Source organism: Pseudophryne corroboree, chromosome 8 (genome assembly GCF_028390025.1).
Source record: "Pseudophryne corroboree isolate aPseCor3 chromosome 8, aPseCor3.hap2, whole genome shotgun sequence".
Taxonomy (NCBI): domain Eukaryota; kingdom Metazoa; phylum Chordata; class Amphibia; order Anura; family Myobatrachidae; genus Pseudophryne; species Pseudophryne corroboree.
Genome location: NC_086451.1, coordinates 68,731,622 through 68,756,153, shown reverse-complemented (window position 1 = coordinate 68,756,153; position 24,532 = coordinate 68,731,622). Strand labels below are relative to the sequence as shown.

The 24,532-nt window shown below is 49.9% G+C and overlaps 1 protein-coding gene across 2 annotated transcripts in view; it reads left to right on the top strand.

The window, feature by feature from the left end:
- Nucleotides 1-24,532, top strand: part of SMC1A (structural maintenance of chromosomes 1A) — a 106,712-nt gene that overhangs the window by 37,972 nt on the left and 44,208 nt on the right. For both annotated transcript variants that reach the window (XM_063936589.1, XM_063936588.1), the window contains exons 4-8: nucleotides 3,000-3,203; nucleotides 3,987-4,225; nucleotides 4,425-4,683; nucleotides 4,789-4,929; nucleotides 5,039-5,121. In XM_063936589.1, the coding sequence (XP_063792659.1) occupies nucleotides 3,000-3,203; nucleotides 3,987-4,225; nucleotides 4,425-4,683; nucleotides 4,789-4,929; nucleotides 5,039-5,121 (926 nt within the window). The remainder of the gene's footprint in view (nucleotides 1-2,999; nucleotides 3,204-3,986; nucleotides 4,226-4,424; nucleotides 4,684-4,788; nucleotides 4,930-5,038; nucleotides 5,122-24,532) is intronic.

Sequence of the window (24,532 nt, the reverse complement as noted above, 5' to 3'; positions counted from 1 at the left end):
GGCGGTACTCTGCCGTCAAGTGGTCAGGATCCTACCGTATCTGGACGACTTGTTGATCCTGGCAAATTCCCCGGAACTTCTCCTACGTCACCTAGATCTAACTGTCCGGTTTCTGCAAGCCCACGGGTGGCTCATCAACTGGAAGAAATACTCCCTGGTCCCTGCTCAGAGCATGGTGCACCTGGGAGCGCTATTGGACACACACACAACCAGCGTTTGTTCTTGTCTCAGGAGAAAGTCCTGAGGCTTCAGGACAGGATTCGTTGCTTCCTCTCTCGTCCGCAAGTGTAGATACATTCGGCGATGCAGGTGCTGGGCCTCATGGTGTCAGCATTCGACAGGGTGGAGTATGCTCAATTCCATTCTCGCCCCCTCCAGAGGCTGATTCTGGCCAAGTGGGACGGCCTGCCTCACCGGATCAGGTCTCACATGATCTCATTGACTCCGGAGGTCCGTCTGTCGCTGTACTGGTGGCTCCAGGACCAACGATTGTGCAGGGGCCTTCCTTTCTGGATATCCGACTGGGTCATGTTGACGACAGATGCCAGTCTAAGGGGTTGGGGCGCGGTGTTGGAGCAACACTCCCTTCAGGGGTCGGTGGACCAAGGAGGAGTCTCTCCTCCCGATCAACATTCTGGAATTGCGGGCGGTCTTCAATGCGTTGAACCTGGCCCAGCATCTAATTCAGAACCGTCCTGTTCAAGTACAGTCAGACAACGCCACCACAGTGGCTTACATAAATCATCAAGGTGGTACTCGAAGCCGCTTGGCAATGAAGGAAGTCTCACGGATTCTTCAATGGGCGGAACGCCATCTACCGGCCATATCAGCGATATTCATTCCGGGAGTCCTGAATTTGGAAGCGGACTTTCTCAGTCGTCAGGACGTACACGCCGGAGAGTGGGGCCTCCATTCAGAAGTGTTTCAACTCCTAGTGGAAAGGTGGGGCCTTCCAGACGTGGATCTGATGGCGTCTCGACACAATCACAAGGTTCCGGTCTTCGGAGCAAGGACAAGGGATCCTCAAGCAGCATTCGTGGATGCGCTGGCGGTGCCGTGGAAGTTTCGGCTGCCGTACGTGTTCCCTCCGGTGTCACTCCTGCCCAGGGTAATTCGGAAGTTCAAGCAGGAAGTTCAAGCAAGAAAAAGGAAATCTGCTTCTCATAGCTCCAGCGTGGCCCAGGCGGCACTGGTTCTCAGACCTTTAGGGCCTCTCGTCAGAGCGTCCTATTCTACTTCCACAACGCCCAGACCTCCTCGTTCAGGGCCCGTGTCTACCAGGACCTGGCCCGGCTGTCTTTGGCAGCGTGGCTCTTGAAGCTCCCGTCTTGAGGGCTAAATGGTTTTCTGAGGCGGTCATTCAGGCCTCCCTCAAGGTTCAAATTTCTGCCTTGTCGGTGTGGTTTCAGAGAAAAATTGCGACCTTACCTGATGTGCATACCTTTACTCAGGGTGTGTTGCGTATTCAACCTCCCTATGTCCCGCGGTTTTGGAGGTGTTACAAGAGTCTCCGTTTGAACCTCTTGGTTCAGCTGATCTTAAGTGGCTTTCCCTTAAGGTGGTGTTTCTGCTGGCTATTTCCTCAGCTAGAAGAGTGTCTGATTTGGGTGCCTTGTCTTGTAGTTTCCCATATCTGATATTTCATCGTGACCGGGCGGTTCTTCGGACTCGTCCCGGATATTTACCTAAGGTGGTTTCTTCGTTCCACCTTAATCAGGAGATTGTGATTCCGGCACTTGTTTCTCCTGATCTGTCTCCCAAAGAGCGGTCTTTGGATGTGGTACTAGCTCTCCGTATCTATGTGAAGAGAACTGCTTCTATTAGGAAATCTGATTCTCTCTTTGTTCTGTTTGGATTTCACAAACGGGGCTGGCCTGCTCACAAGCAAACTTTGGCCAGATGGATTAGAATGGTGATTGCACATGCTTATGTGAGGGCTGGTCTGTCAGATCCTGCTCATATTACAGCCCATTCTACTCTGTCCGTTGGACCTTCTTGGGCGGCCCGCCGTGGTGCGACCCTTGAACAATTGTGCAAGGCGGCTACGTGGTCCTCAGTGAACACGTTCATAAGGTTCTATGCCTTCGATACTGCCGCTTCCCAGGATGCTTCCTTTGGATGCCGGGTTCTTGTGCCCGCTACAGTGTGTCCCGTCCCATGAGGAACTGCTTTAGGACATCCCCAATGTCTATCCTTGTGGAGCCCAGTGTACCCCGCAGCAGAAAACAAGTTTTATGGTAAGAACTTACCCTTGTTAAAACTCTTTCTGCGAGGTACACTGGGCTCCACAAGGCGCCCACCCTGACGCACTTAGCTTCTTTGGGTTGGTATGGTATTAGCCGCTGACACTTCTCCTGTCGTGAGAGTGTGGTGTATGTGGCTACTAACTGTTGTCGTCTCTCTTCCTGCTACTGCATTGGGCTGGTTAACTAAAAACTGAGCTCCTGTGCAGGGAGGCTGGGTTATAGAGGAGGCGGCGCTGTGCATCTTGGGAACAGTCAAAGCTTTTGAGCCTGTTGGTGCCTCGGATCAAGATCCTACTCTACACCCCAATGTCTATCCTTGTGGAGCCCAGTATACCTCGCAGAAAGAGTTTTAACAAGGGTAAGTTCTTACCATAAAACTCATTTTTATTGCCCCGCCCCATAGGTGTAGCAGCCTAATTCCGCTGTAACTGTGCTAAACTAGAAGATTTTTTTTCCTTGTTTCTCTGAACCCTTGTGAAAACTTAATGTCTTGAACTAAACTCTAAACCAGTGATGGCTAACCTTGACACTCCAGCTGTTGTTGAACTAGACATCCCAGCATGCCCTGCTACAGTTTTGCTATTTGGCCATGGTAAAACTGATGCAGGGCATGCTGGGATGTGTAGTTCAACAACAGCTGGAGTGTCAAGGTTAGCCATCACTGCTCTAAACTTAAGGCATTGTAATTACACCTTTCAGGTAGTTCTTTCTTAGCACGCAATACTGTTTCAGTAAATCTTCTTTTACCTGTAGGGGGCAGTAGAGTCCATTGCCATGAAGAACCCCAAGGAGCGCACGGCTTTGTTTGAGGAGATAAGCAGGTCGGGTGAGCTGGCGCAGGAATACGACAAACGCAAAAAAGAGATGGTCAAGGCGGAGGAAGACACACAGTTTAATTATCACCGCAAAAAGAACATTGCCGCCGAGAGAAAGGAAGCTAAACAAGAGAAGGAGGAGGTTGGTATTGGCTGCTTTGTGTTTCACCTCATTGTGGACCTGACACTTTATTATGTGTCTCTGATGCTTTACTACGTAGCGTGTTAGGTTTGCTAAATCTAGCACACGCAGCAGGTTAGTCACGAGTAGCGTTTGCTCCAATTCTGAACTCCGTGCTCTTGTGGCGGATGGAGGGGTGTATATATTCAATCAACATTCGATATTCATTGTGTTGACATGAGAACGTTACATGGTTGTAATGTCACTTTGCTTGACATGTTAACCACGTCAATATGAAATGTCGACAAAACATCCCTCATGGTCTAGATGTGACTTACCTAGTCTGGCGGTTCAATTGGTGTCTTCCTGGTCCGTCGTGACGTTAGAATAACTTCCAACAATGATTAATATCAATCCTATCCTTTACCTCCTCTCCCATAGGCTAACCTAACTCTCCACCTCCGGTCCATGCAGATTGTCTACAGTTCACAAGTCTACATTGTGAAAGTGACACCATTGCTTGCGCCGACGTGTTCAATGTTGTCATCATAGCTCTTAACCTTTTTATAGCTACTTCCCTTCTTGGAGGAGCCTGCCTAGTAGAGGTAACAGTGCTAGTGTACTATGAGCAGAATGATTTGTCCCCAGTGAACAGGGTTCCAGGTGTACCATCGTGTACTACTTTTAGGTCCAGTAAACTTTCAATTTGTCCAATGAGATAAATGCAGTTTCTTTGTGGAAAGAGTCTGGACCATTAACATGGTCTCTCTCTCTCTCTCTCTCTCTCTCTCTCTCTCTACACAGGCAGAACGGTACCAACGCCTAAAGGATGAGGTAGCCCGAGCCCAGATCCAATTGCAGCTCTTCAAGCTCTACCACAATGAGTCTGAGATTGAAAAGCTGAATAAGGAGCTGTCCTCCAAGAACAAGGATATTGACAAGGACAAGAAGAACATGGACAAAGTGGAAGAGCAGCTGAAGGAGAAGAAAAAGGAGCTGGGCAAGATGATGCGAGAACAGCAGTCCATCGAGAAAGAGATCAAGTAAGTGATAGTGTATCGCAGTAAATGAGCAGTGCTTCCATGTTCATATGATGTCTGCTGATGTTACTGGTCCAGCATTGGTAATTGGTCTCTGTCTGCATTTTGGTTCTGGTGCTGATTTTGTCGTCTTTGAAAGGGGCAATTTTTCCTCATTGGTTACGTCTAACTTCTGTGTACTGTCCTCCCCTCCGCCCAATAGAGAGAAGGACGCAGAGCTTAATCAGAAGCGCCCGCAGTACATCAAAGCCAAGGAGAACACCTCTCACAAGATTAAGAAGTTGGAAACTGCCAAGAAATCCCTTCAGAATGCTCAGAAGCAGTACAAGAAGCGCAAAGGAGACATGGACGAGCTGGAGAAGGAGGTGCAGTCTGTGGAGAAGGCCAGGCAAGAGTTTGAGGAAAGGATGGAGGAGGAGAGTCAAAGCCAAGGTCGGGATCTTACACTGGAAGAAAACCAGGTAAAGGATCCACAACAAGCTTTATGCTGCCTCTAAGTGTCCCTATTGTCTGTCAGTTTATGTATAGAGATTGTATTTTTCACACCTGTCGATTTTGTCTTCCAGGTCAAGAAATATCACCGATTAAAAGAGGAGGCCAGCAAAAGGGCCGCCACGCTCGCCCAAGAGCTGGAGAAATTCAACAGAGACCAAAAGGCCGACCAAGATCGCCTCGATCTGGAGGAGAGGAAAAAAGTGGAGACTGAAGTATGAGCGCGGACATATTTTATTTCTTTGTATCACCAACCGAAGCTGTAGAGTGACTGGCTTTTATAGCTTTGTGGGTTTGATCATTGTGTTTTGATTTGTAATTCAGGCAAAAATCAAACAAAAGCTGCGTGAAATAGAGGAAAACCAGAAGAGGATTGAAAAGCTGGAGGAATATATAGCAACCAGCAAGTATGTAGAATTCCTAGTTTCATATTGTCTTCTATTATTATAATAATAATAATAATAATAATAATAATTGGCTGCCTGATTTGTTCCAAGCACCATGAAGAAAGAAGTATGGGCAAGTGTGTCCTTGTGTAGATCAGGGGAAGGGAACCCTTTTCTGTTTGGGTGTCAGATGATCAACATTATAAGTCTTGGTAGTGTCACCACATTGCAGCATCCACATGTAGTTGCAGAATCAATAGATGGGTAATATATTAAGTGCTTCCTCGTCCTTCCTTATTTAAAGTTAGTTTTCTCAGGCTAAACTGATTATTTGTAGTCTGGAGATTATGATATGCTTATAATTTTGTGCTGTCAGGTGACTGTGGACACTAGTTACTGAGGTCGGGTTCACTCACCAGAGGCCCGGGCTTTGCTGGGTATGCAGGACACTCTTCCTCAGTTTGGAGAGAGTCTCCAAATGGATCTCCCCTGGGAGGGTAGGAGGTGGAGCAGGAGGGGAGCAGCATGCCTAGTAGGAGAGGGGGCATCTGAAGACGTCCCCGTATGCCACCTTGAGGCACTAGTGCGAAGAGTTGCCTACTCCTGGTGAAGATGTGTACACTTGAAGTTTAGTAGAACATTGCTTCAGCCATTATCTTTTATCATCTACCAAATGTTTCCCCAAACTTCCCATTCTTCTCACATTTACTACTCATGGAACACATCTGTTCACAATATCAAACTGTCTCTATGGGCTTCCTCCTATTGGGTGCGAGTTGCAGGTTGCCATTTATGGTGGGTCCCTATAAATCTCCTTTTGAAAATCACTACAGACTAGTGATCATATTTTAATAATAGCCTTGCACCTCCTCTATAATGCATAATCCTATTTGAAAATGAGAAACCATTCAGCATGTCCAAAATTTAGTGATGGAGGCTGTTCTTTCTGGGACTTGATATGGAAAAGCCCCCAGCTGTGAGTATTCAGGTATTCAGTTGTAGATGCTATATGCAGGACAGCGGTACCCAATCCAACCATAACCCAGATAATTGCTCTGTTTGACCTCCCCTTTAGTACATAGGGGGTGATTCAAAGGCGATTGCTGCGCTTTTGTGTGCGTGTGCGCACCCAGTAATTCCCTGTGAGATGCTAAAAGCGGTCACGGGGCGGGAGGGGGCGTTAGAACTAAGGTGGCCAATCCCGCGATCGGGATCGGCGGGATGCCGGGATTTAGGCCCAAAAATGGCAGAGTTACAATCCCGGGATTGGAAGCTCCAATCCCGGGGATTGAGGGATCAGCGTTGAGCGTCCACAGGACGCTCAAGCGCTGCCCGGCTTCCTCCTTGTGGCTCCCCAGGGCAGCGTGAGAGGTCACGCTGCGCTGTCAGCTGCTGGTGGGAGCTGCCAGCAGCATCCACAGGATATTCCCCTCCCGCCCGCCCCTGGTATATGGTGAGTTATATGTGCGGGGCGAGGGGGCGGCCACCTAGGTAAAAGCCAATCCCGGGAATCCTGGGATTGGCCATTTTTCAATCCAGATACCCGGGATTGAAAAAATGGCCCGGGATTGGCTTCCCTAGTTAGAACGCCCTTGGTGGGGCGCAGTCCAGACAACGCAGGCGTGTCCGGACCGTTGCGGGGGCGGGCCGTGACGTCTGCGTGACGTCACACGCAGCCGCTGCGATCCGGAATGCGGCGGGCAGCCGCCTGCCAGCGTAGCTAGGCTGCATAGGTAGGGAGCTACTTGGCAGGTGCGAAAGCTTCGCCGCCGTGAGAAGCTTTTGCACTCGCGTGGGGGGTGGGTAGGGCCTGACTTGCGAGGCGGACTAGCCCTGTGCTGGGTGTCCACTCACATGTCAGAGAAACTGATCGTAGATGTGCTAAATTTAGCAGAACTACAATCAGGTCTGAATCACCCCCATAGTCTCAGCAAATCTAACATGTCTGTAGCCTACTGACTCTTGCTAAAGTTTTTATTGGCGGTCCTAGGGTAGCAAGTGACTCTCTTGGTTTTCTTTTTCTTTTCTACTTCATCCAGTAGGGGACACTGGAGGATCTTTACGGTGGGGTATAGATGGTGGTCCAGTGGGAACCTGGCACTTTAAATTGTTTAGAATAGTGACTGGCTCCTCCCCTCTATGCCGCCCCTACAGACCAGTTTGAAAAATGTGCCCGAGGGAGCCGGTTCTCTCTCTGGGCTTCTCCAGACATTTTTTTTTTTCTTCTCTTTTATTTAAGAAGACTGAGGACATACAGCCAGCCTACTGCCACTGTCTGACTTCACCGCGGGAGCTGACGGTGGGACTCTGGCACAGCTTTCTTTAGTCTGCAGCGAGGGCTCCCAGCTATAAGGACATCAGTCCTTGAGGTAATTCCTTTGGAGCTGCGTGCAGCGGCCTGTAAGGTCCCAACAGCTTGTGCCCAGCCGTTTCAGCCTGGCAGGGCGTGAGTATAGCCCGGAGCTCTGATTAGCAGAGCTCCGGGAGAAGCACTTCCCAGAGGGCACGCTCTCCCCAGTGCTGGTACTACAGCGCCCGGCGCTGTATTTCAAAGTTAGACAAAGCACTTTTGAACTTGCGCGCAGGGGACACACCTTCTTCTCCTTCCTGGCGTGACAGCACCATTACAGGCGTGGTTTCCAGCAGCAGCGGGGCTGGCGACCTGTACACGAGGCAGCGGCCATCTTGTCACTCACCATTCAGGAGGGACCTGGTAGCGGGAGTTACGGGGGAGATAGAGAAGGGATGTAAATTTGATTATTTTCTGCAGAAACGCCTGTTGTAGTTAGTGTTCTGTAGCTATTGTAATAGGGTGGCTGTGACTGGCCCTCTCCTGTATGCTCCTCCTTCTCTAAAGATCTTTTCTGTTTATTTATAGGTGTGTAAGTGTGGGACAAGATGGCAGGCAGGAGCACTTCTGCTTCACGGAAGCTATATGCCTGTAAAAAGTGCTCATCCAAGTTCACACTGAGGGTTCCCTGTACTGTGATACATGTGAGTCAGCGAACCCAGTGGAAAGTAGTGCCACTACGCAGGACCCCACTCCTACTTGGTTAACTAACATGGCTGGGGTTATGTCTGATCTTACTGTGGAACTGGCTGCTTCTCGTTAGGATAGAGAAGCATCCAGGTCCCAGGTTTCACTACCTGAACTAGATTGGGCACAGAGTTTAGCCAAATCAGTAGAAGGGTTAAGACAAATGATGGGGGCGTCTAAATCTCGGTGAGATCCATCCTGAATTTGAACCATCTCAATCCTTTCCTGAGAATATTCAAATTCAAAATGGAGTCCCTGCGCTCTGTAATAACAGGTCCAGAAGCAGGGGACTTTCTCGTGTCTATAGACATCAAGGACGCTTATCTCCATATACTGATTTGGCTCCCGTATCAGAGTTTCCTCAGGTTTGCGGTAAAGGATTTATAATTTCAATTTCAAGCCTTGCCTTTCGGTCTTCAGCGCCTCTATTCTTTACAAAGGTAATGGCAGCGATGATGGCACAATTACGATCTCATGGGGTGAATATTGTTCCCTACTTGGACGATCTCTTCTTAAAGGCCCAGTCACAAGAGAAGTTGATAAGCCCAAGCCTTTCTTGTGAGACACGGCTGGATCATAAATGTCCAAAAGTCTCACTTGCAGCCGACGCAGCGGCTTCAGTTCTTGGGTATGATCGTGGACACTGTACAGCAAAAGATTTTTCTTCCTCAGGACAAGATTCAATCCATTCAGGAATGGGTTTGTCTCGTCCTTCAGCATCGCAGAGTATCCATTCATCTGTGCATTCAACTACTAGGAAGGATGGTAGCTGCCTTCGAGGCAGTACAATATGGCAAGTTCCACTCCCGGCATCTTCAACTAGATCTCCTTTCTCAGTGGTCAGGTTAACATCTTTTCATGCATCAGATAGTTCAGCTACGACCCAGGACTCGTCTGTCACTGCTTTGGTGGCTGAACACGGCGAATCTGTCCAAGGGGAGATCCTTTGTTGTCACAGATTGGGTGCTCCTCACGACCGATGCCAGTCTCCGTGGATGGGGAGCGGTGACTCTGGATTGCCAATTCCAGGGCATTTGGACTCAACAAGAACCTACTCTATCTATCAATATACTGGAACTTCAAGCTGTCTACAATGCTCTCCTAGACGTGCAATATGCGTGCAGTCAGACAACGCCACAGCAGTGGCATACATAAATCGCCAGGGTGGAACCAGCAGCAGGGCAGCTATGAAGGAGGTAACCAGGATCCTGTTATGGGCCAAAAATTACACAGTAGCAATATCGGCAGTGTTTATACCAGCAGTGTAGAATTGGGAGGCCGATTACTTAAGTCGTCAAGATATGCATCCGGGCGAATGGGAATTACATCCTCAAGTATTTCAGCAACTGGTAAATTGATGGGGACTTCCGCAGATAGATCTCGTGGCATCCAGAAGTTATCACAAACTTCCTCGGTATTGCTCTCACACCAGGGATCCCGCAGCAGAAGCGGTGGATGCACTGACGGTTCCTTGGAATTTCCAGTTTGTGTATCTGTTTCCTCTGTTACTGCGTCTACTCAAGCGAATCAAACGAGAAAGGATCAGGGTCCTACTCGTGGCGCCAGACTGGCCTCGAAGAACGTGGTACAGCGACCTACATTACTTACTCATAGACGACCCGTGGCCTCTACCTCTACGACAGGATCTACTATGGCTGGGGCCTTTCGTTTATCCAAACTTACAGCGGCTTCGTTTGACGGCCTGGCTGTTGAAAGGGAAATCTTAAAGCATAAAGGAATTCCATCTCTAGTTATCCCTACGATGCTGAGTGCTAGAAAAGAGGTCACACTATTACCGTATATGGAAAGCCTACATCTCTTGGTGTGAGCAGCGTCCGTTTTCTGTGTCTTCTTTTGCATTGGCTAAGCTTCTCCTTTTCCTCCAGGCTGGTTTCTCAGCTGGGTTGAGTATTGGATCTTTCATGGTTCAAGTCTCTGCCCTTTCAGTTTTTCTCTAACGTCCTAGTGGATGCTGGGGACTCCGTAAGGACCATGGGGAATAGACGGGCTCCGCAGGAGACATGGGCACTTTAAGAAAGAATTTAGATTCTGGTGTGCTCTGGCTCCTCCCTCTATGTCCCTCCTCCAGACCTCAGTTTGAATCTGTGCCCGGACGAGCTGGGTGCTGTTCAGTGAGCTCTCCTGAGCTTGCTGTAAGAAAGTATTTTGTTAGGTTTTTTGTTTTCAGGGAGCTCTGCTGGCAACAGACTCCCTGCATTGTGGGACTGAGGGGAGAGAAGCAGCCCTACTCTCTGCAGATAGGTCCTGCTTCTTAGGCTACTGGACACCATTAGCTCCAGAGGGATCGTACACAGGATCTCACCCTCGTCGTCCGATCCCAGAGCCGCGCCGCCGCCCCCCCTCGCAGAGCCGGAAGACAGAAGCCGGGTGAGCATAAGAAGCAAGAAGACTTCGAAATCGGCGGCAGAAGACTCCAGTCTTCACTGAGGTAGCGCACAGCACTGCAGCTGTGCGCCATTGCTCCCACACACACCTCACATACTCCGGTCACTGTAAGGGTGCAGGGCGCAGGGGGGGGGGGGGCGCCCTGGGCAGCAATTAGGACCTCTTTGGCAAAAGTTTGGCATATATACAGTGGGGCACTGTAGATATGTATGAGCCCCCGCCAAAAATTGTACATTGAAGCGGGACAGAAGCCCGCCGCTGAGGGGGCGGGGCTTCTTCAGCACTCACCAGCACCATTTTTTCTCCACAGCTCCGCTGAGAGGAAGCTCCCCAGGCTCTCCTCTGCAGATACACGATAGAAGAGGGTAAAAAGAGAGGGGGGGGGCACATAATTAGGCGCAAAAATCATTATAACAGCGGCTACTGGGTTAACATTAAGTTACTGTGTTATTCCTGGGTTATATAGCGCTGGGGTGTGTGCTGGCATACTCTCTCTGTCTCTCCAAGGGGCCTTGTGGGGGAACTGTCTTCAAAAAGAGCATTCCCTGTGTGTGTGGTGTGTCGGTACGCTTGTGTCGACATGTTTGACGAGGAAGGCTATGTGGAAACAGCGGGAGCAAATTAATGTGGTGTCTCCGCCGACGGCGCCGACACCTGATTGGATGGATATGTGGAAGGTTTTAAATGATAATGTTAATTTCTTGCATAAAAGGTTGGATAAAGCTGAAACCTTAGGACAGTCAGGGCCTCAGCCCGTGCCTGATCCTGTCGCAGAGGCCGTCAGGGTCTCAGAAGCGCCCACTATCCCAAATTGTTGACACAGATTCCGACATGGATTCTGACTCCAGTGTCGATTACGATGATGCAAAGTTACAGCCTAAATTGGCTAAATCCATCCGTTATATGATTATAGCAATTAAGGATGTGTTGCACATCACAGAGGAAACCCCAGTCCCTGACAAGAGGGTTCATATGTATGGGGAAAAAAGGCAGGTGGTGACCTTTCCCCCTTCACACGAGCTAAATGAGTTATGTGAAAAGGCTTGGGAATCTCCAGATAAAAAACTGCAGATTTCCAAACGGATGCTTATGGCGTATCCTTTCCCGCCAACGGACAGGTTACGCTGGGAATTCTCCCCTAGGGTGGACAAAGCTTTAACACGTTTATCCAAGAAGGTAGCCCTACCGTCACAGGATACGGCCACCCTCAAAGATGCTGCAGATAGAAAGCAAGAGGGTACCCTGAAGTCCATTTATACACATTCAGGTACCTTACTGAGGCCAGCGATCGCGTCGGCCTGGGTGTGTAGTGCTGTAGCAGCATGGACGGACACCCTGTCTGAGGAACTGGATACCTTAGACAAGGATACTATATTAATGACCCTGGGGCATATAAAAGACGCTGTCCTATATATGAGAGATGCTCAAAGAGACATTAGTCTACTGGGCTCTAGAATAAATGCTATGTCGATTTCTGCCAGAAGGGTCCTGTGGACTCTGCAATGGACAGGTGATGCCGACTCAAAAAGGCACATGGAGGTTTTACCTTACAAGGGTGAGGAATTGTTTGGGGAAGGTCTCTCGGACCTGGTCTCCACAGCTACTGCTGGAAAGTCAAATTTTTTGCCATATGTTTCCTCACAACCTAAGAAAGCACCGTATTACCAAATGCAGTCCTTTCGATCACAAAAAGGCAAGAAAGTCCGAGGTGCGTCCTTTCTTGCCAGGGGCAGAGGAAGGAAGCTGCACAACGCAGCTAGTTCCCAGGAACAGAAGTCCTCCCCGGCTTCCACTAAATCCACCGCATGACGCTGGGGCTCCACAGGCGGAGCTAGGCCCGGTGGGGACGCGTCTCCGAAATTTCAGCCACAAGTGGGTTCACTCCCAGTTGGATCCCTGGGCAATAGATATTGTGTCTCAGGGATACAAGCTGGAATTCGAAGAGATGCCCCCTCACCGATACCTCAAATCGGCCCTGCCAGCTTCCCCCCTCGAGAGGGAAATAGTGTTAACTGCAATTCACAAATTGTATCTTCAACAGGTGGTGGTCAAGGTTCCCCTCCTTCAACAAGGAAGGGGTTATTATTCGACCATGTTTGTAGTACCGAAACCGGACGGTTCCGTCAGACCCATATTGAATTTAAAATCCGTGAACATATACCTGAAAAGGTTCAAGTTCAAGATGGAATCGCTGAGAGCGGTCATCGCAAGCCTGGAAGGGGGGGATTTTATGGTGTCTCTGGACATAAAGGATGCATACCTTCATGTCCCCATTTATCCACCTCATCAGGCGTACCTCAGATTTGTGGTACAGGATTGTCATTACCAATTTCTCTGACGTCCTAAGTGGATGCTGGGGACTCCGTCAGGACCATGGGGAATAGCGGCTCCGCAGGAGACAGGGCACAAAATTAAAAGTTTGACCACTAGGTGGTGTGCACTGGCTCCTCCCCCTATGACCCTCCTCCAAGCCTCAGTTAGGTTTTTGTGCCCGGCCGAGAAGGGTGCAATCTAGGTGGCTCTCCTAAAGAGCTGCTTAGAATAAAAGTTTGTTAGGTTTTTTATTTTCAGTGAGTCCTGCTGGCAACAGGCTCACTGCAACGCGGGACTAAGGGGAGAAGAAGCGAACTCACCTGCGTGCAGGATGGATTGGCTTCTTAGGCTACTGGACACTAGCTCCAGAGGGATGATCACAGGTACAGCCTGGATGGGTCACCGGAGCCGCGCCGCCGGCCCCCTTACAGATGCTGAAGAGAGAAGAGGTCCAGAAATCGGCGACTGAAGACGTCCCAGTCTTCTTAAGGTAGCGCACAGCACTGCAGCTGTGCGCCATTGCTCTCAGCACACTTCACACCGCGGTCACTGAGGGTGCAGGGCGCTGGGGGGGGGGCGCCCTGGGCAGCAATGTAATTACCTTTACTGGCTAAAAATACATCACATATAGCCCCTGGGCTATATGGATGTATTTAACCCCTGCCAGGATTACAGAAAAAACCGGGAGAAGAGCCCGCCGTGAAGGGGGCGGGGCCTATCTCCTCAGCACACAGCGCCATTTTTCCCACACAGATCCGCTGGTGGGGAAGGCTCCCAGGCTCTCCCCTGCACTGCACTACAGAAACAGGGTTAAAACAGAGAGGGGGGGCATATTTTGGCGATATTAATATATATTAAGCTGCTATAAGGGAAAACACTTACTATAAGGTTGTCCCTGTATAATTATAGCGCCTTGGTGTGTGCTGGCAAACTCTCCCTCTGTCTCCCCAAAGGGCTAGTGGGGTCCTGTCCTCTATCAGAGCATTCCCTGTGTGTGTGCTGTGTGTCGGTACGTGTGTGTCGACAGGTATGAGGACGATGTTAGTGGAGGCGGAGCAATTGCCTGTAATGGGATGTCACCCCCTAGGGAGTCGACACCGGAATGGATGGCTTTATTTATGGAATTACGTGATAGTGTCAACACGCTACAAGGTCGGTTGACGATATGAGACGGCCGGCAAACCAATTAGTACCTGTCCAGGCGTCTCAAACACCGTCAGGGGCTTTAAAACGCCCATTACCTCAGTCGGTCGACATAGACACAGACACGGACACTGACTCCAGTGTCGACGGTGAAGAAACAAACGTATTTTCCAGTAGGGCCTCACGTTACATAATCACGACAATGAAGGAGGCGTTACATATTTCTGATACTACAAGTACCACAAAAATGGGTATTATGTGGGGTGTGAAAAAAAAAAAACTACCTGTAGTTTTTCCTGAATCAGATAAATTGATTGAAGTGTGTGATGAAGCGTGGGTTACCCCCGATAGGAAGTTGCTAATTTCAAAGAAGTTATTGGCATTATACCCTTTCCCGCCAGAGGTTAGGGCGCGCTGGGAAACACCCCCTAGGGTAGATAAGGCGCTCACACGCTTATCAAAACAAGTGGCGTTACCGTCTCCTGATACGGCCGCCCTCAAAGATCCAGCTGATAGGAGGCTGGAAAATACTCTAAAAAGTATATACACACATACTGATGTTATACTGCGACCAGCAATCGCCCCAGCATGGATGTGCAGTGCTGGGGGGGTTTGGTCGGAATCTCTGACTGGAAATATTGATACCCTGAATAGCGACAATATTTTATTGACTATAGAGCATTTAAAGGATGCATTTTCTTTATATGCGAGATGCACAGAGGGATATTGGCACTCTGGCATCAAGGGTAAGTGCGCTGTCCATTTCTGCCAGAAGAAGTTTATGGACGCGACAGTGGTCAGGTGATGCGGATTCCAAGCGGCATATGGAAGTTTGCCGTATAAAGGGGAGGAATTATTTGGGGTCGGTCTATCGGACTTGGTGGCCACGGCAACAGCCGGAAAATCCACCTTTTTTACCTCAGGTCACCTCCCAACAGAAAAAGACACCGTCTTTTCAGCCTCAGTCCTTTCGTTCTCATAAGAACAAGCGGGCAAAAGGCCATTCATATCTGCCCGAGGCAAAGGAAAGGGTAAGAGACTGCAGCAAGCAGCTCCTTCCCAGGAGCAGAAGCCTTCCCCCGCTTCTGAAAAGTCCTCAGCATGTCGCTGGGGCCCTACAAGCGGACTCAGGTCCGGTGGGGGGGTCGTCTCAAGAATTTCAGCGCGCAGTGGGCTCACACGCAATTCGACCCCTGGATCCTGCAGGTAGTATCACAGGGGTACAGATTGGAATTCGAGACGTCTCTTCCTCGCAGATTCCTGAAGTCTGCTTTACCAACATCTCCCTCCGACAGGGAGACGGTGTTGGAAGCTATTCACAAGCTGTATTCCCAGCAAGTAATAGTCAAGGTACCCCTACTACAACAAGGAAAGGGGTATTATTCCACGCTGTTTGTGGTACCGAAGCCGGACGGCTCGGTGAGACCTATTCTAAGTCTGAAATCTTTTGAACACTTACATACAAAGGTTCAAGTTCAAGATGAAATCACTCAGAGCAGTGATAGCGAATCTGGAAGAAGGGGACTTTATGGTGTCCTGGGACATCAAGGATGCTTACCTCCATGTCCCAATTTGCCCTTCACACCAAGGGTACCTCAGGTTCGTGGTACAAAACTGTCACTATCAGTTTCAGACGTTGCCGTTTGGATTGTCCACGGCACCCCGGGTCTTTACCAAGGTAAAGGCTGAAATGATGATTCTACTTCAAAGAAAAGGCGTATTAATTATCCCTTACTTGAACGTTCTCCTGATAAGGGCAAGATCCAGAGAACAGTTAGAGGTCGCAGTAGCACTATACCAAGTAGTGCTACAACAGCACGGGTGGATTCTAAATATTCCAAAATCCCAGCTGATCCCGACAACACGTCTGCTGTTCCTAGGGATGATTCTGGACACAGTTCAGAAAAAGGTTTTTCTCCCGGAGGAGAAAGCCAGGGAGTTATCCGAGCTAGTCAGGAACCTCCTAAAACCAAGAAAAGTGTCAGTGCATCAATGCACAAGAGTCCTGGGTAAATGATGGCTTCTTACGAAGCGATTCCATTCGGCAGATTCCACGCAAGAACTTTTCAGTGGGATCTGCTGGACAAATGGTCCGGATCGCATCTTCAGATGCATCAGCGGATAGCCCTGTCTCCAAGGACAAGGGGGTCTCTTCTGTGGTGGTTGCAGAGTGCTCACCTTTTTGGAGGGCCGCAGATTCGGCATTCAGGACTGGGTCCTGGTGACCACGAATGCCAGCCTGAGAGGCTGGGGAGCAGTCACACAGGGAAGAAATTTCCAGGGAGTGTGGTCAAGCCTGGAGACTTCACTTCACATAAATATACTGGAGCTAAAGGCAATTTACAATGCTCTAAGCCTGGCAAGACCTCTGCTTCAGGGTCAGCCGGTGTTGATCCAGTAGGACAACACCACGGCAGTCGCCCACGTAAACAGACAGGGCGACACAAGAAGCAGGAGGGCAATGGCAGAAGCTGCAAGGATTTTTCGCTGGGCAGAAAATCATGTGATAGCACTGTCAGCAGTGTTCATTCCGGGAGTGGACAACTGGGAAGCAGACTTCCTCAGCAGACACGATCACCACCCGGGAGAGTGGGGACTTCACCCAGAAGTCTTCCACATGATTGTGAACCGTTGGGAAAAACCAAAGGTGGACATGATGGCGTCCCGCCTCAACAAAAAACTGGACAGGTATTGCGCCGGGTCAAGAGACCCTCAGGCAATAGCTGGGGACGCATTGGTAACACCATGGGTGTACCAGTCAATGTATGTGTTCCCCCCTCTGCCTCTCATACCCAAGGTACTGAGAATTATAAGGCGAAGGGGAGTAAGAACGATACTCGTGGCTCCGGATTGGCCAAGAAGGACTTGGTACCCGGAACTTCAAGAGATGCGCACGGAGGATCCGTGCACTCTACCTCTAGACTTACCGCGGCTGCGTTTGACGGCATGGTGGTTGAACGCCGGATCCTGAAGGAGAGGGCTCCGACAGGGGAATTTCAACTGGGTCGATTCCTACATTTCCTGCAAACAGGATTGTCTATGGGCCTCAAATTGGGGTCCATTAAGGTTCAAATTTCGGCCCTGTCGATTTTCTTCCAGAAAGAATTGGCTTCAGTTCCTGAAGTCCAAGCTTTTGTCAAAGGAGTACTACATATACAGCCCGGTTGTGCCTCCAGTGGCACCGTGGGATCTCAATGTAGTTTTGGGATTTCTCAAATCCCATTGGTTTGAGCCACTCAAATCGGTGGATTTGAAATATCTTACATGGAAAGTGACCATGCTACTGGCCCTGGCTTCGGCCAGGAGGGTGTAAGAATTGGCGGCTTTATCGTACAAAAGCCCATATCTGATTTTCCATTGGGACAGGGCAGAACTGCGGACGCGTCCTCAGTTTCTCCCTAAGGTGGTATCAGCGTTTCACCTGAACCAACCTATTGTGGTGCCTGCGGCTTCTAGCGACTTGGAGGACTCCAAGTTGTTCGACGTTGTCAGAGCCTTAAAAATATATATATATATATTTAAAGGACGGCTGGAGTCAGAAAGGCTGACTCGCTGTTTATACTGTATGCACCCAACAAGCTGGGTGTTCCTGCGTCTAAGCAGACGATTGCTCGTTGGATTTGTAGCACAATTCAACTTGCGCATTCTGTGGCAGGCCTGCCACAGCCAAAATCTGTAAATGCCCACTCCACAAGGAAGGTGGGCTCACCTTGGGCGGCTGCCCGAGGGGTCTCGGCATTACAACGCTGCCGAGCAGCTAAGTGGTCAGGGGAGAACACGTTTGTAAAATTCTACAAATTTGATACCCTGGCTAAGGAGGACCTGGAGTTCTCTCATTCGGTGCTTCAGAGTCATCCGCACTCTCCCGCCCGTTTAGGAGCTTTGGTATAATCCCCATGGTCTTGACGGAGTCCCCAGCATCCACTTAGGACGTCAGAGAAAATAAGAATTTACTTACCGATAATTCTATTTCTCGTAGTCCGTAGTGGATGCTGGGCGCCCATCCCAAGTGCGGATTGTCTGCAATACTTGTACATAGTTATTGTTACAAAAATCGGGTTATTATTGTTGGAAGCCATCTTTTCAGAGGCTCCTCTGTTATCATGCTGTTAACTGGGTTCAGATCTCAAGTTGTACAGTGTGATTGGTGTGGCTGGTATGAGTCTTACCCGGGATTCAAAATCCTTCCTTATTGTGTACGCTCGTCCGGGCACAGTATCCTAACTGAGGCTTGGAGGAGGGTCATAGGGGGAGGAGCCAGTGCACACCACCTAGTGGTCAAACTTTTAATTTTGTGCCCTGTCTCCTGCGGAGCCGCTATTCCCCATGGTCCTGACGGAGTCCCCAGCATCCACTACGGACTACGAGAAATAGAATTATCGGTAAGTAAATTCTTATTTTCAGACGTTGCCGTTTGGTCTCTCCACGGCACCGAGAATATTTACCAAGGTAATGGCGGAAATGATGGTACTCCTGCGGAAGCAAGGTGTCACAATTATCCCATACTTGGACGATCTCCTCATAAAAGCGAGGTCAAGAGTGCAGTTGCTGATCAGCGTAGCACGCTCTCTGGAAGTGTTACGACAACACGGCTGGATTCTAAATATTCCAAAGTCGCAGTTGATTCCTACGACTTGTCTGCCTTTCCTGGGCATGATTCTGGGCACAGACCAGAAAAGGGTTTATCTCCCGATGGAGAAGGCTCAGGAACTCATGACACTGTTCAGAAATCTATTAAAACCAAAACAGGTGTCTGTGCATCACTGCACGCGAGTCCTGGGAAAGATGGTGGCATTATACGAGGCCATTCCCTTCGGCAGGTTTCATGCGAGGACCTTTCAATGGGATCTACTGGACAAATGGTCCGGATCACATCTTCAGATGCATCGGTTAATCACCCTATCCCCCAGGGCCAGGGTGTCTCTCCTGTGGTGGCTGCAGAGTGCTCACCTTCTCGAGGGCCGCAGATTCGGCATTGATGACTGGGTCCTGGTGACCACGGATGCAAGCCTCCGAGGGTGGGGGGCAGTCACACAGGGAAGAAATTTCCAAGGTCTGTGGTCAAGTCAGGAGACTTGCTTTCACATCAACATCCTGGAACTAAGGGCCATATACAACGCCCTACGTCAAGCGGAGTCCCTGCTTCGCGACCAACCGGTTCTGATTCAGTCAGACAACATCACCGCAGTGGCTCATGTAAACCGCCAAGGCGGCACAAGGAGCAGGGTGGCGATGGTAGAAGCCACCAGAATTCTTCGCTGGGCGGAGAATCACGTAAGCGCACTGTCAGCAGTGTTCATTCCGGGAGTGGACAACTGGGAAGCAGACTTCCTCAGCAGACACGACCTCCACCCGGGAGAGTGGGGACTTCATCAGGAAGTCTTCGCACAGATTACAAGTCGGTGGGAACTGCCACAGGTGGACATGATGGCATCCCGCCTCAACAAAAAGCTACAGAGGTATTGCGCCAGGTCAAGAGACCCTCAGGCGATAGCTGTAGACGCCCTGGTGACACTGTGGGTGTTCCAGTCGGTCTATGTATTTCCTCCTCTTCCTCTCATACCCAAGGTGCTGAGGATAATAAGAAAAAATAAGAATTTACTCACCGGTAATTCTATTTCTCGTAGTCCGTAGTGGATGCTGGGAACTCCGTAAGGACCATGGGGAATAGCGGGCTCCGAAGGAGGCTGGGCACTCTAGAAAGATCTTAGACTACCTGGTGTGCACTGGCTCCTCCCACTATGACCCTCCTCCAAGCCTCAGTTAGGATACTGTGCCCGGACGAGCGTACACAATAAGGAAGGATTTTGAATCCCGGGTAAGACTCATACCAGCCACACCAATCACACCGTACAACTCGTGATATGAAACCCAGTTAACAGTATGAAACAACAGAGCCTCTCAACAGATGGCTCAACAATAACCCGATTTAGTTAACAGTAACTATGTACAAGTATTGCAGATAAACCGCACTTGGGATGGGCGCCCAGCATCCACTACGGACTACGAGAAATAGAATTACCGGTGAGTAAATTCTTATTTTCTCTGACGTCCTAGTGGATGCTGGGAACTCCGTAAGGACCATGGGGATTATACCAAAGCTCCCAAACGGGCGGGAGAGTGCGGATGACTCTGCAACACCGAATGAGAGAACTCCAGGTCCTCCTCAGCCAGGGTATCAAATTTATAGAATTTTGCAAATGTTTGCCCCTGACCAAGTAGCAGCTCGGCAAAGTTGTAAAGCCGAGACCCCTCGGGCAGCCGCCCAAGATGAGCCCACCTTCCTTGTGGAATGGGCATTGACAGATTTTGGCTGTGGCAGGCCTGCCACAGAATGTGCAAGCTGAATTGTATTACAAATCCAACGAGCAATAGTCTGCTTGGAAGCAGGAGCACCCGGCTTGTTGGGTGCATATAGGATAAACAGCGAGTCAGATTTTCTGACTCTAGCCGTTCTGGAAACCTATATTTTCAGTGCCCTGACAACGTCTAGCAACTTGGAGTCCTCCAAGTCCCTAGTAGCCGCAGGCACCACAATAGGCTGGTTCAGGTGAAACGCTGACACCACCTTTGGGAGAAACTGGGGACGAGTCCTCAATTCTGCCCTATCCATATAGAAAATCAGATAAGGGCTTTTACAGGACAAAGCCGCCAATTCTGATACTCGCCTGGCAGAAGCCAAGGCCAATAACATAACCACCTTCCACGTGAGATATTTCAGATCCACGGTTTTTAGTGGTTCAAACCAATGTGATTTTAAGAAACTCAACACCACGTTGAGATCCCAAGGTGCCACAGGGGGCACAAACGGGGGCTGAATATGCAGCACTCCTTTAACAAATGTCTGAACTTCAGGTACTGAAGCTAGTTCTTTTTGAAAGAAAATCGACAGAGCCGAGATCTGTACCTTAATGGAGCCCAGTTTTAGGCCCATATTTACTCCTGCTTGCAGGAAATGCAGAAATCGACCTAGTTGAAATTACTCCGTTTGGGCCTTTTCGGCCTCACACCATGCAACATACTTCCGCCATATGCGGTGATAATGAGTTGCTGTGACCTCTTTCCTGGCTTTAATAAGCGTAGGAATGACTTCCTCCGGAATGCCCTTTTCCTTCAGGATCCGGCGTTCAACCGCCATGCCGTCAAACGCAGCCGCGGTAAGTCTTGGAACAGACAGGGCCCCTGCTGTAGCAGGTCTTGTCTGAGCGGCAGAGACCACGGGTCCTCTGAGATCATCTCTTGAAGTTCCGGGTACCACGCTCTTCTTGGCCAATCCGGAACCACGAGAATTGTGTTTACTCCTCGCTTTCTTATTATTCTCAATACCTTTGGTATGAGAGGTAGAGGAGGGAACACAAACTGACCGGTACACCCACGGTGTCACTAGAGCGTCCACAGCTATCGCCTGAGGGTCTTCCACCTGTGGACGACCCCATTGATTTACAATCATTTGGAAGACTTCTGGATGAAGTCCCCACTCTCCCGGGTGGAGGTCGTGCCTGCTGAGAAAGTCTGCTTCCCAGTTGTCCACTCTCGGGATGAACACTGCTGACAGTGCTAGTACATGATTCTCCGCCCATCGGAGAATTCTTGTGGCTTCTGCCATTGCCATCCTGCTTCTTGTGCCGCCCTGTCGATTCACATGGGCGACTGCCGTGATGTTGTCTGACTGGATCAGCACCGGCTGGTGTAGGAGCAGGGATTTTGCTTGACTTAGGGCATTGTAAATGGCCCTTAGTTCCAGAATATTTATGTGAAGGGCAGTCTCCTGACTTGACCATAGTCCTTGGAAGTTTCTTCCCTTTGTGACTGCCCCCCAGCCTCGTAGGCTGGCATCCGTGGTCACCAGGACCCAGTCCTGTATGCCGAATCTGCGGCCCTCCAGAAGATGAGCACTCTGCAGCCACCACAGAAGAGACACCCTGGTTCTTGGGGACAGGGTTATCAAGCGATGCATCTGAAGATGCGATCCGGACCACTTGTCCAACAGGTCCCACTGAAAAATTCTGGCATGTAACCTGCCGAATGGAATTGCTTCGTAAGAAGCTACCATCTTTCCAAGGACCCGCGTGCAGTGATGCACCGATACCTGTTTTGGTTTTAGGAGGTCTCTGACTAGAGAAGACAACTCCCTGGCTTTCTCCTCCGGGAGAAACACTTTTTTCTGGACTGTGTCCAGAATCATTCCCAGGAACATTAGACGTGTCGTGGGGACCAGCTGTGACTTTGGGATATTCAGAATCCAGCCGTGCTGGCGCTGCACTTCCTGAGATAGTGCTACTCCCACTAACAACTGTTCCTTGGATCGTGCCTTTATTAGGAGATCGTCCAAGTATGGGATAATTAAAACTCCCTTTTTTCGAAGGAGTATCATCATTTCCGCCATAACCTTGGTAAATACCCTCGGTGCCGTGGAGAGTCCAAACGGCAGCACCTGGAATTGGTAATGGCAATCCTGTACCACAAATCTGAGGTACTCCTGGTGAGGATGGTAAATGGGGACATGCAGGTAAGCATCCTTGATGTCCAGGGATACCATGTAATCGCCCTCGTCCAGGCTTGCAATAACCGCCCTGAGCGATTCCATCTTGAACTTGAATTTCTTTATGTATGTGTTCAAGGATTTCAAATTTAAAATGGGTCTCACCGAACCGTCCGGTTTCGGCACCACAATAGTGTGGAATAGTAACCCCGGCCTTGTTGAAGTAGGGGTACCCTGATTATCACCTGCTGGGAATACAGCTTGTGAATCGCTGCTAGCACCGCCTCCCTGTCTGAGGGAGCAATCGGCAAGGCAGATTTTAGGAACCGGTGGGGTGGAGCCGCCTCGAATTCCAGCTTGTATCCCTGAGATACTATTTGAAGGATCCAGGGATCCACCTGTGAGCGAGCCCACTGATCGCTGAAATTCATGAGGCGGGCCCCCACCGTACCTGGCTCCGCCTGTGGAGCCCCACCGTCATGCGGCGGACTTGGAAGAGGAAGCGGGGGAGGACTTTTGTTCCTGGGAACCTGCTGTTTGCTGCAGCCTTTTTCCCCTACCTCTGCCTCTAGACAGAAAAGACCCTCCTTTTCCCCGCTTGTTTTTCTGGGTCCAAAAGAACTGAACCTGATAAAATGGCGCCTTCTTAGGCTGTGAGGGGACATGGGGTAAAAATGCTGACTTCCCAGACGTTGCTGTGGAAACTAGGTCGGAGAGACCATCCCCAAATAATTCCTCCCCTTTATAAGGCAAAACTTCCATGTGCCTTTTGGAATCTGCATCTCCAGTCCACTGGCGAGTCCATAAGCATCTCCTAGCAGAGATGGATAATGCACTTACTTTAGATGCCAGCCGGCAGATTTCCCTCTGTGCATCTCTCATGTATAAGACTGAGTCTTTGATATGGTCAATTGTTAGCAGAATCGTGTCTCTGTCTAATGTGTCAATATTTTCTGACAGTTTATCTGACCACGCAGCGGCAGCACTGCACATCCATGCTGACGCAATAGCTGGTCTAAGTATAATGCCTGAGTGTGTATATACAGACTTCAGGATCGCCTCCTGCTTTCTATCGGCAGGTTCCTTAAGGGCGGCCGTATCCTGGGACGGTAGTGCCACCTTTTTAGACAAACGTGTGAGCGCTTTATCCACCCTAGGGGGTGTTTCCCAACGTAACCTATCCTCTGGCGGGAAAGGGAACGCCATTAGTATCTTCTTAGGAATTACCAATTTCTTATCAGGGGAAGCCCACGCTTCTTCACACACTTCATTTAATTCATCTGACGGGGGAAAAAACTACAGGTAGTTTTTTCTCCCCAAACATAATACCCTTTTCTCTGACGTCCTAGTGGATGCTGGGAACTCCGTAAGGACCATGGGGAATAGCGGCTCCGCAGGAGACTGGGCACAAAAGTAAAAGCTTTAGGACTACCTGGTGTGCACTGGCTCCTCCCCCCATGACCCTCCTCCAAGCCTCAGTTAGATTTTTGTGCCCGAACGAGAAGGGTGCATACTAGGTGGCTCTCCTGAGCTGCTTAGAGTAAAAGTTTAAATTAGGTTTTTTATTTTCAGTGAGTCCTGCCGGCAACAGGCTCACTGCACCGAGGGACTAAGGGGAGAAGAAGCGAACTCACCTGCGTGCAGAGTGGATTGGGCTTCTTAGGCTACTGGACATTAGCTCCAGAGGGACGATCACAGGCCCAGCCATGGATGGGTCCCAGAGCCGCGCCGCCGGCCCCCTTACAGAGCCAGAAGACAGAAGAGGTCCGGGAAATCGGCGGCAGAAGACGTCCTGTCTTCAATAAGGTAGCGCACAGCACTGCAGCTGTGCGCCATTGCTCTCAGCACACTTCACACTCCGGTCACTGAGGGTGCAGGGCGCTTGGGGGGGGGCGCCCTGAGACGCAATAAAAACACCTTAGATGGCTAAAAATACATCACATATAGCTCCTGGGCTATATGGATGCATTTAACCCCTGCCAGTTTTTCCTTAGGGAGAAAGGCCGCCGAGAAGGGGGCGGAGCCTATCTCCTCAGCACACAAGCGCTATT